This window comes from Bos taurus, chromosome 25 (genome assembly GCF_002263795.3).
Source record: "Bos taurus isolate L1 Dominette 01449 registration number 42190680 breed Hereford chromosome 25, ARS-UCD2.0, whole genome shotgun sequence".
NCBI lineage: Eukaryota > Metazoa > Chordata > Mammalia > Artiodactyla > Bovidae > Bos > Bos taurus.
The window spans coordinates 41,177,749-41,189,763 of record NC_037352.1 but is presented as its reverse complement, the minus strand read 5'-3'; the positions used below and the strand labels follow the sequence as shown (position 1 = coordinate 41,189,763).

The window sequence follows — 12,015 nt, the reverse complement described above, 5'->3', positions numbered from 1 at the left end:
AAGAAAACACCAAACTGGCTTCCAGACTGGCTGCGCCATCTTGTGCCCCACCAGCCACGGATGGAATTCCCGTTGCCTGCCAGCATTCGGTGATGGCAGTGAGGGGCATGGGTCGTTCTCACGGGTTTGGGGACTCTCGCTGTAGCCTGGAGAGGTCAGTTCTGACCCCGCTAATCCTGTGATGCCCAGGAAACAGCTCACGGAGGAATCCCATCAAGATCCGCGAGCTGGGGAGAGGGGGATGTGGGGACCCCACAGACGCTGCAGACACACGCCCTCCAGGGCCGCTCCTGCCCAGACAGCCTGATTGCCCAGGAACGTCCCCGCTGCCCATGTTTTGAGCAGGCTGCCTCGCCTGGCTGCTGGTGCTGTTTCCAACGTGGAGAACAGGGCTGGGTGGGTGCTGGGTGGGGACGCTGGGCTGCTGACGATGCCGGGGTCTGGCCCCTGGACGGCGTCAGGTCTGCCGGTGGCCGGGGACAGGGCAGGGCCACCAGGGACTTGCTCATGGGCAGCAGGAGGCAGAGGGGCCGCAGCCGCCGCGGCGGGGGCTCACACGCCCCTCCCTCGGCCTGTCTGCCTGCAAACCCGGAGATTAAATTACACGACTTCCTTACAACTCCAATTAAACACCTAATTGATGGTGTTGCCCTTTATTACCTGACACCAAGAACAAACAAACAGCACCGAGACAGCAGCCTGGGACACCAGTGATTAAAGCGCCACCGCTTTCCGCACCAGCCTGCCTGGGAGCGGCCGACGAGGGCGGCTCCCCACGCCCCCCAGCGGGCCCACAGGGGGCCTCTCTGTGCCTCCCAGCGGGCCAACGAGGGCGGCTCTCTGCACCCCTCAGGGGGCCGACGAGGGGGGCTCCCTGTGCCCCCCAGCGGGCTAACCTGGCGCCGCCCCCTCTGGGTGCACCTGGGCTCAGGGGCTCTGCTGACATCCAGGCTCCTGCAGGGCTCCTCTTCGGCTCTGGAGAAGCCATGCTGGAGGCGGTAACCACCGCCTAGCAGCTCTGGGCAGCGGCCAGGGCAGCAATGCCCACCCTCGGGCCCAGGGGCCCTGCCTGACCCCGTCAGCAAGCACGGTGAGCTCCCCACGCCTCCAGGCCCCTGGCTCGAGGGCCCGTGTCCCTGAGAAGGTGCGCGCCCTGCCAGGAGGTGGAGGGGCAGGACCCCAAACCCTCGCCCTCTCCCTCCACTCCCACCCTTGGCTTCCGGCTCTTCTCTGGGGCTTGGGTCCTGCCTCCAAAGTAGACGCCTCACTGGAGCCATAGGTCACCTGCTGTGAGTGTGTTGGGGGAGCTACCGGACAAATGGTTCTCAAGCTGTTTCTGTTTTTCTAGCAGAAGTGACCCCGGGAGAACCGCAGGAATGGGAGGAGAAGCAGGCAGGCTTGGGGCCTGGGGCTGGGGCAGGGAGACGCACGGGCCCCCAGCGGAGGAAGGTGGCCTGGACCCCCGTTTCCCGACATGGCCCGGCAGCGGACGGCAGCTAGGAGTGGGGCGGGAGTAGACACACACGTCCCGGGGCCTGTGCCTGCAGAGGGCCTCCAAGCAACCAGGGGCGCCCCGGCCTGGCCCCTCCGTCCCACAGGCCTGGCGATCCCCCACCCGTCCAGAGACACGGGACGCGACGAAGCTGAAAACTCGCCCACCAAGCTAATTTATATCTTTAAAGCAGTGTCAATAAAAACCAAAACCTCAACGGCTTTTTCTTGAACTTGACAAAACATTTCTGAAATTCATTTAGAATAATAAACTTGCTAAGGAAATCTAAATGAAAGCAAAGAAAAGGGAAAAGCCGTGCTCTACAGCAGATATGCAAACATACTTTCTGTTATAATTACTAAAGATGTGGAACAGAAAAATGAAATAAACTCCCAGAATCCATGTAATAAAGACAAAGAAAAATAAAGACACATTATAAACCTACAGGGCAAGGAACGATTATCTGATGGACGGCACCCAGGCAGCCGTCTGTGATCAGGAAAAAGATCAACTGAGGCCTTCACCTTATGCCACATCCCAAAATACGTTCCAGGCAGATTACATCTTTAAATATAAAATACAAGCCAAAAAGTCACAGAAGAAAATAGAATTTATCAAGTCAATAAAGAACTTTCTAAGCTTAAATGGAATAGACTGATGAAACTCCAAAATAAGTTAACACTTTCTATACAAAATAATCATAAAGAAAAACAAGAAGTTAAACTTCTGTACAAACTGAGTAGAAGAAGAGATAAAGGAGCTCTGGTTGTGATAAGACCATTCAGAAAAGAGGAAGTAAAAAATGTCTCCTTATCAGTAATGACGTGAGATGCCATTTCTATTAGAAAGTCTCAAGCGTGCAGTGGTCAACCCTCTGGGCGCCCGCCTGCAGGGTCTAGCCGGGCGTAGGCGTCTGCGGGCCCTGCACTGTGTCCTGTGCTCTGCCTCTGACTTGCTGCCAAACCCTCCCGGCTCGCCCACCAGAGGGCCTGGCGCCCTGGGGACCTTGAAGCCTCTGCCGCACGTGGCCCCTGAGCCTTTACGGAGCCCCGGACGCTGGTCGTCGGCTGTCTCCATGCTAAGTGGCAGGGCAGCGGCTGCACCAGAGGGTCTGTCTGCTCACCAGTTCAAGGTCGTCTGCGTGGTTTTTAACAGCTCTGGTGACCATGAGTTATCCTCACTGGATTCGGGCCACGGGTTCACAAGTTCCAGGTCTGGGAAAGAGGAAGGAAGGAAACCCACCGGCCCTTCACGAAGGCGCCAACCTACAAGGAGGGAACAGCCGACCGCCAGCCAAGAGACGCGCCCACGCAGGCAGATGGGGGAAGAAGCCACGGGTGCAGAGCTGACCTCCCACGGTGACCGTGGCTTGGGGCCAGCCTGGGCCGCAGGGACAGCTTCCTGATGGAGTCTTTCGCGCCTGAATGCAGTCTGCCTCTTCCTTTATTAGAAGCCCCCTGACTCCCTGCTCAATGCGCGGCCATTTTCAGCACACAGACCTTTCATGTGCCTTGTTAGAATTATACTCAGAAATTTCATTTTGGGAGAGTGAGCAGGGATGGTATAATGTCTTAGATTTCAGCTTCCCTAACTGCTCACAGATGTCATATTCGCATTATACACACAAATCATGTAAGTGAATTCAGCAAGGTTGCAGGATATAATGGGATTCCCGGATAGCACTAATATTAGGTCAAGAACCTACCTGCCAATGGAGGAGACGAAAGAGATGTGGGTTTGGGTTCGACCCCCAGGTCGGGAAGATCCCCTGGAGGAGGGCAGGGCAACCCTCTCCAGTATTCTCCCTGGAGAAGCCCATGGACAGAGGAGCCTGGCAGGCTATGGTCCCAAGGGTCACAAAGAGTGGGACACGACTGAGCGACTGAGCACGGATATAAGAGCAACACACAAAAATCAATGATGAACTCACTGCATTCTTTAAAAAAAAAAAAAAACTTCTTGGGCTCATCTGTGTAGACAAACACATCATCTGCAGAGAGGAAAAGTTGTGCATGACTTTCAGACAACAATAGAACAGGAGAAGCTCAGACCAAGACGAGCAGAGACGCCAGAACTACTGACGAAACAGCAAGCTGAACTCAGCAACGTGCGGAAAGAAAATATACCGCAGACAAGGGCGATTTACCTGGAATGCAAGGCTGGTTCAACATATTAGTAAACACTTTCACGATAACCCACCACACTGACGGCCTATGGAAGAAAAACCAGATGAGCCTATAAGTGATGCAGAAAAGCATTTGAAAAAACTCAACACCTAACGTGACCAACGCTCTCGGCAGACTCAGACTAGACAGGAACGAGCAAGGGCATCTGCAAAGAGCCCAGAGCTGACCCCGCGCCCCCTGGACCGGGAGTAGGGCCAGTGCCCACGCTGACCACCGCGGCCCGGCACAGTCGTCAAGTCCCAGCCGCGCGGCTACAGGGAGAGAACGTGCGACCCGAGGCGCCAGGCCCACAGAACAAGTGCAACAGGCCCTGCTCACAGCCAACACGACCGCAGGCAATCAAAATCAAAATCCTCCCAGAGCTGACTGGCCTTAGCGCGGCCACGGGCTGCAAGCCCAACACCAAGATCAGCCACATCTCTGTGTCGCTGTTGATCAGGTCACAACCCACTCACTCCTTTTGACCCCGTGGACTGCAGTCCGCCAGGCTCCTCTGTCCGTGGGGTTTCCCGGGCGAGAACGCTGGAGAGCGTTGCCATTTCCTTCTCATACACAAGCACGGAACAACGGACACGACAAGGAAAAACACGCGCTGAGGATAACGAGAAATTAACAAAAACGAGACACACGAGCCTGTTTCTAACAAAACACGCAACTGGTGTGTGCGCTGAAAGCCACAAGAGGCTGATGAACGAGCTTGAAGAAGGCCTGAGTCAGCAGAGAGACACGCTGGTTCTGGACTGGGAAGGCTCATCACGGTAACGATACGGATTCTCCTCAAACTCATCTACAGAGCCAGTGGATTCCCCATGTAAAGTTCACCAGGATTCCTGCAGATACAGACACACTGATCCTAAAGCTAAACAGAAAGGCCACAGAAACAGGGCTGCCAGACGCTGTTGAAAAAACAGCTTAAAGTGGGAGGGATTACGCCGCTGACCTTAAGACTTCCTTCCCGTCCAGCTACCAAGACTCTGCAGGGACACTCGGGGCAGCAAGCGGGAGGGCCGGGAGGAGACAGGACCACGGCATCAGTCAGCTGACGTGGCAACGTACAGAGGTGACTGATGGAGCCACGACACCATCTCAACACGTGATGCTGGAGTCTCTGGACATTTACAGGAGAAAGCCCCCCAGACAAACAAAAAAAAGAACCTCAACCTGAATCTCACGTTACAGGAAAAATTAACAAAATGGGTCACAGATTTCAACGCAGAACTAAAAGACCTAAGAGAGAAAACGTGAGGAAAAAGGGTCCTGACTTGGGTCTGCTGAAGTCCCTAGATCTGACTCCTAAAAGAGAAGAACTGACCATTAGAGCACATCCAAGTTACAGGCGTTTGCTCTGCGAAAGACTCTGCTAGGAAACGCAACCCCCAAACCCCAGCCAAAGACAAAAAATGGACAAAAGCTTGAGCCCCCACCCACCCAAGGGGATACAGGCAGGGCTAACGTGAAACAAATCATGCTCAGCATCTTTACACGTCAGGGAAGCGACAGTCACACCTCGGGGGCCTCCACTGCGCACACCTGGGAACGACTGAAGGGCCCAGTGCTGGCGGGACGAGGAGCCTGGAGCCCCCGTGGGGCCAGCAGGGGTGCGGAACCGCAGCCAGCCTCGAGGTTCACAGTGCACGAACCCCGTGACCCAGTGATCTAACTCCGGTGTTCACCCGAAGAAACGCAAGAACGCTCACAGGAACTGGCAGTTACTTCCTGCCTTCATTTCCAGGTTTGGTCATGGTCTGGGTACCTGACCCACCCTCTGTGGGCTCGGGTTCCACGTCAGCTCCGTCCGAAGCCACCACGGTGCTTTTCAGATCCACCCTCGTGCTGCTAACCCCATCTGAAGACCCCAGCAGGCCTCTCTGCCGCCTGCTGCAAGGCCGGGAGTTGAAGGATGCCAGTGACAATGCCAACGCAGTTCTGCCGGGGTGGGGCGGGGCGGGGCGGGCGAATGGGGAAGGGCTGAGCGGGAGGGACACGACTCTTGTCTCCGCTTCCCACTTCCCTGCAGTCTTCCTGGCTGTTCAGAGGCGGCCCCTCCAGCTGAGAACAACCAGCGGCAAAGTGCAGGCAAGGCTCTTCTTGTTACAGGCTCGGGCTCTCCCTGCTCCCCGAAGGCTCTAGGTGCTCAGAGACCAGCTCCTGTTGAGCACAGCTCTCTGACCCAGGTTACACCCACCTCTACGCCTCAGGCAGCCAGACCAGTGGCCACAGGTAGCCCTGAGTCCATCACCGTGTGCCAGGGCCGAGCCACGTGGGGCCTCAGCGCCCTCACTGGTGACCCATGGCTGCCTGGGCCCTGTGCTCAGCACTGACGTCCCGGCTAGTGCTAATCCAGGCCGGTGGCTCTGGCCAGGGGCCCCCCGGCAGCCCCGTCCTCCCCCTGCGGGGCAGGCACTGGCTGAAGTGGGAAAGGGGGTGAGCCTCGGTCTGCACAGAGAGGCAGGAGACAGAGCAGACGACGCGGCTGCTGCTGGCTGGCCTGTGGCCACCTCCCCGTGGTGGCCTCTTCCCTGGGCAGAGCGAATGGCACTCCAGGCAGGGGCCCAGGCACAGCCCTCTCCAGGGACCCCGTGGGATCGGTGGCATAGTCAGGCAGGGACAAATCTGATCACCTCCTGTGCATTGCTCTGACAAGATTAGATTTTAATATTAATGTATTACCTAATTAAGCACCAATTAGTAATCTCTCTGGCCCAGGCTGGGTGGGTAGGGAGCCAGCTCCGGCAGGGGAGGGGAGAAGGGGTTCAGGCTCCTGCCGATCGAGGGCCATGCTCCTGGCAGGGGCTGTCCTAAGGCTGAGGTCCAGGAACAGCTGGCTACAAGCTCCCCCACCTATTGCGGTGTGGTCACCCACGGCTGGGCGGCTGCCCCACACTGCCCCTCCTGGCCCCCAGTGCGGCTCCTGGCACAAGGTAGCCGGGGCACCTCTACTGCTGGGTCGCCCCCATCCTGGCTGCCAGGTGTCACCGTGGAGACCACGCCCGCCTACACGACCCCCAGGGCATCTGCAGGCCAAGCGCCGAGTACACAGCAGATGAGTCCATCAGGGGTGTGGGGCTGTCCCGCAGGCCACGGGGAAGGTGGGGAGGGCCCTTCTGTCCATGACGAGACTCTGGAGGTTAGGGCGTCCATGTACTGAAATTTCTATGGCTGGAGGCAGGTCACAGCTCAGAGCCCAGCTGCGTGGCCCCGTTGCCAGAGTCCTGGGCGCTGAGGCGGATGCAGACAGCCCGGGAAGGCGTTTGCTGGGCTGTGACTCTGCTGACCATGCGAAGCCTGGCCAGACAGAAACACAGCAACAGAGGCCAGGCTCTAACAGCACGCTCCATGCACAGGCCGGCCACCCATTCAGCTACTCAGTGCCCCCACCATCTGTCCTCTGGGAGCTTAGAAGCCACCACAGAAGTGCTGGGCGTTCTCACGGCTCCCGGGGACCTGGAGCAGCGCCCGCGGGCGCAGCGCCAGAGTTGCCGCTGGGAAGGGATGTCTGGTGGTCCCTGGCCTGTGACCCACCATTCCAGCGCGTGGGGGGCTTTCTGCCACCACGGGCTCTGCCCAGCACCCCGCCGTGCTGTGAAAGGTCCTTGGCGCGTGTGCGGCCTGTCCTCCCAGCCTCCACGGAGCAGGTAGGACGGAGACGTGGGCCTCACGGGCTGCTGGCTCCTCGACTTGCCTCACTGTTTCCTCCTGTTTCCCATCTCGCTGTCTTGTTCCTCTGCTTTTCAGACTTTCTCAGTCTTATCTTAAAAATCCACTCTTTAGATCATCATTTAACTCTTTTATATTCTTGACTTCCAGAAGTTCGTTGTTTTTCATTTTGGAACACTTTGAGGTCTGTTGTCCGTGTGTTGCTGTTCAAAGTCCCTCCTTGTGTCCGAGGACATGCTTTCGGGAGGCCTCCAGCCCTCTGACGGCCTGTGTCCTCCAGGCGCACTTCCCCACTTGCTTGCTCTGCTCCCCGCACGTCAGCCGGCCCTGGTCACAGCCAGCACTGGGCTCTCCCCGCCGGTCAACTCAGCTCAAGGGCCGCTGAGCAGTAACCAAGCGCCTGAAGGGGCCTCCAGGTTCAGCGCCTTCACGTCTCCTTGGGGCCATCAGGCTCCAGGGGTGAAAGGGGCGGGGTGAGGCCCCTGGGATTCTGACCCAGGAGGTCTGAGCTGGGGCCCGGGGACCTGCATCTCCACACACGCCTGGGGAAGCGCTCTGATCCGACTTTGCTGGGAGAGAGGCTGCAGCCCGCAGATGGAGCCGGGAGAAGGCCTGGGTCGGCGGGCCTCTCGGTTACACCTCGGGCAAGCATCCTTCCTGCCCTGAGCTTGGCAGTCATGCCCCCTCCCCCAGCGCCACTTGCTGCCAATTCCCGGCCTTTGGGGAGGGTCGTGGCGTCACTTAGCCTGGTTCCAGCCATGACCACAGCTGCCTGGAGTCCTTCTTCCTAAGTGACTCACCATTAAACCACCCGCCCACCAGCTGTCCCGACTGCAGAGGTCTGCGGTGGTCCCGCTCTCCGTGGGGCCTCAGGGAGCACGGCAGAGCAGGGGCCCAGGTTCAACTGGCTGTCTGCCCGGACGCCCACAGTGCCCTTGGGCACGTGCTGGGTGCCCCAGGAGGCTCCGAGCAGCTGTGTCCCCACAGCTGAGCACGCCAGAGGAGCGACAGACTCGAGGAGTAAACGGTCTGTCGCGTCAGATGGTGTGAGTCCTTGTGCAGAATGAAGAGCAACCTTGAGTGCCCGCGTCTGCGTTCCCAGCTCCTGAACTCGTCAAGGACACGGGCAACTCGCAAAGCGGGGCTGGAGGAGCCCGGGGAGAGAACAGGAGTTGGGCCCAGAGACCACGCTCGGCCGGCCACCTGCTGAGGACCCTGTGGGAGGCCTCGCCCGGCTCTCGGGGCCGGGAAGCCCATCCTGGGCCACAGGGAGCCCCTCAGAGCGGTCTTGGTGGCTGAGCCGTGGTTTGGCCCCAGCATCACCTGGGTGGCACCCAGGCAGCCAACGCCACCCTCCTGAAGACAAGACGGGAGAGGCAGGTGGGGGCAGGAAAGGGCGTGCACCTCACACGACACCCACGGTCACCATCGCCAGCCCCACGCCCGGTCGCAGGAAAGCGGCTGAAGGAGGGGTGCGGCCTGGGGAGCCAGGGGTTCAGGGGGGCCCGGCATACCCGCACTTCGGGGTCCCCGCTGAACCTGGCGGCACACGGATCCCCACCTCACAGAGGACCCTGGGCTGACAGGCGTGGGACCAGGATCGCCTGGGACACACTGGGGATGGGGAGCACGTGGAGCGCAGCCCTGCAGGACGGCCAGGCTCGCTCCAGTCACAGCCACGGCCGACCGAGGCCTCCAGGCCCGCGGGCCGGTACTGGGCCTGCCTCCCGCCTCCACGGGCTCACGGGACAGTGACTGCTGACCAGGCGCCTCAAGAAAGGCTGGCTGTACGCCGAGGTCGACAGTGGGAGCTTGTAGGCTGGAGGGGCTGCGTCCACGATCCCGGGGACAGGGCAACGGCAGAGCCCGGCTCCAGACGGAGACGCCTGTGCTCCCGCTCCAAGCCTGACACGGCAGACACGGGCGGAGGAAGTAGAAAGAGCTTCCCGGGGGAAAGGCTGCTTGGAAACGCAGGCGGCAAACGTCAGGAAAACAGCAGCCGTGTTCTCCCGACGCGGACGCCCCGCAGACATCGCGGGGGTGGGGGGTGAACAGAGCCAGCAGCAGACACGGGAGCAGGGGCTGTGCTCCGGGGGGGCCAGGGAGCGCCCCACCGCCAGCCGCTTGAGGCCCAGGGCAGGCAGCCGCGCCTGGCAGCTTCTGACAAAGGAGAGAGGCTGCAGGCGCCCCCCCCACCCCCCAGCTCCCAGGCTCCTCCTGGGGCCAGACTGGATGACCCCTGGGAGGCACCCTCTGATGGCAGAGAGAGACTGCAGGCACCCCCCAGACCCCAGAATACCCCTGAGGCCGGACTGGGTGACCCTTAGGAAAATGGAGCCCCCAGACGGTGCCCTCCCTGCGAGGCGGTGATGGACCTGCTGTCTGCCTGAGAGCCGGCCTTGGGGACCTCGGGTGCAGCAGGCCGGCGTACGCTCACTGTGCTGCCTGGAGACAGAGAGAAGCTGCGAGGTCAGAGACTGCGGCCCCGAGTTAAGAGCTGCAGAGCGGGTGAGACCCTCGTGCTGGAAGAGGCGGCTCCAACCCACCCCTCCACCGCCCCGCCGCCTGTCGCAGGGCCTACAGAGGGCTCGCTGCATCCGGAAACGTACTTAGACTGTGAGAGCTGGCCCCTGCTTCCTGGAGCGCTGGTGTCTGGGTGATTAATAGACACACATGAGCTGATAAATGGTATTAACTTGTTCCCGGGTTGGAGAGATGCCCCCTTGGGTCCTTGCTGCGCTCACTCTGCAGGCCGGGGCCCCCACTCCCCAGAGGCCCGTGGCCCGGCTCCTGCGTGGGCTGGACGGAGGGATGGATGGAAGGACCGGGGCCTACCTGCCACCTCCCGGGACGAGGGCAGCCCTGCGCCGGCCTCCAGGTGGGCGGGGACAGGGCCGCCGGCCTCCAGGGCGCGGACGAGCTCCCGCAGCCGCGCACACTCCTCCTGCAGCTGCTGCTGGTCCTCGCGGAGCCGCTGCCGCGCCGCGCCGGCCGGGTTCTGGCTCAGGTGCAGCACCTTGGTCTTGCTCTGGTCGTAGTCGCCCTGCGGGAGGACCACAGGCAGGCGGTCAGAGCCCCAACGGGCGAGTGCAGCCCAGCCCGCGGGGTGCCCACCTCCCATCTCTGGGGCATCGGCAGGAGGCAGCGCGCGAGCTGCTCCGCATCCCCCCGAGCATCGGGTCCAGTGCGTGCCTTCAGACGCGATCCGCAACCGCCTGGGGCAGCGACCCTCCAGTCCCAGGCTTTCACACTGGGACCCGGCTTTTAAGATTTAGACACTTAAGAAAGCCGTGACACTAGGGTGGAGTCCCCGCACGCCTCACTGTCACGGCTCCTGTTACTGACACACGACGCCAGCCCCAGGCACAGGAGGGGACGGCTGCGGGCAGAGGTGGTCTGGGCCCTGGTCACCAGGGGCAGACGGTCCGTGAACGTCCATGCTGGACGTGTGCACATCCCTGCAGGCGTGCTGCTTGGCACACACGCCCAGGCCGTGCACTGGATGAGGCCTGGGCCAGCCTGGCCTCAGCTTCCCCGCACAAACATCGGGGAGCCCCCCAACCCCATCAGGCCCACTCCACACCCGTCAGGCTCACCCCTCACCCCCGTGAACCTCACCCCTTACCCCCTGAAGCTCACTCCCCACCCCTGTTAGGCTCACTCCCCACCCCCGCCATGCCCACCCCCCACCCGTCAGGCTCATCCCCTACCCCTGTCAGGCTCACCCCTCACCCCCATGAACCTCACACCCCTCACCCCCTGAAGCTCACTCCCCACCCCCATCAGGCTCACTGGCAGCAGTAAGGTCAGCAAGAGTCACCCCAACAGCTGAGCACAGGCAGGGAGCAGACAGACCACTGCTGAATAACCCCACTCTCAGTTCTGTCCCCACCGTCTGGCCCAAGAGGCCCCAGAAGGGAAGCTCGGCTCTGAGGCTCTGGAAGTCAAAGCAGGAGCCGCGCGTCTCCAGCTGTCACTCCCTGGGCCCCCCTAGCGAGCAGGAGCCCTGCTGGGCAGGCGCCAAGGGAAGGCCTGGGCCTTGGCGAGGGGGCCCAAGGGCCCCTCCAGCAGGTGCAGGGAGAGAGACACGCTGTGTCCCTAGCTGAGGGGCTGTGGGCCTGCCGGCCAGGCCCTCCGGCCTCCCAGTGAGGGCCGCTGGGACAGCTGAGCGGTCGTCTTCCTCCACTCCAACACCGAGATTCCCTCTTGGAAAACTGGACCTCCGCCTGGGACCTCTGCCCACAGCGCCCTCCTCCAGGGGCAGCAGCAGGAACAGCACCTTTACTCAGACCACCGCCGCCTGGGAGGTGGGGCAGGTGGGGAACACGGCCATGCCGCAGAGCAGCCGCCCCAGCGTGGGAGCCAAGCTGCGTGGACGCCGGCCCTCCAAGTCACCAAAGGCTTGTGTGGCCACTGCCGGCCAGGCCTCACAAGCCACCTGCTAACTGTGCCCCTAAAAGGGAGGGGGGGTCGGGTGGAGACGCTACCAGCTCTTTTCTGCCCCAGGCGAGGGGAGAGCCAGCAGAGGGCGGTGCGGGGGAGGGGTGCTGGTGGCCGGCTCCCCATGGGTTTCTGAAAACCTTGTAAGAGCCTCAAACGACAAAGAGACACGGGGTAACTTCAGTGAGTTACAGGCTGTCAGGCTGGAAGGGATCTTATTTCATCTGATTCTCGCAGCCT

At 61.0% G+C, this 12,015-nt stretch overlaps 1 protein-coding gene across 7 annotated transcripts in view; it reads right to left on the bottom strand.

The window, feature by feature from the left end:
• The window catches only part of MAD1L1 (mitotic arrest deficient 1 like 1), a 237,983-nt gene that overhangs the window by 32,916 nt on the left and 193,052 nt on the right, over positions 1-12,015 (bottom strand). For all 7 annotated transcript variants that reach the window (NM_001102044.1, XM_024984866.2, XM_059881305.1 and 4 more), the window contains one exon: positions 10,171-10,378. In NM_001102044.1, coding sequence (NP_001095514.1) covers positions 10,171-10,378 — 208 coding nt within the window. The remainder of the gene's footprint in view (positions 1-10,170; positions 10,379-12,015) is intronic.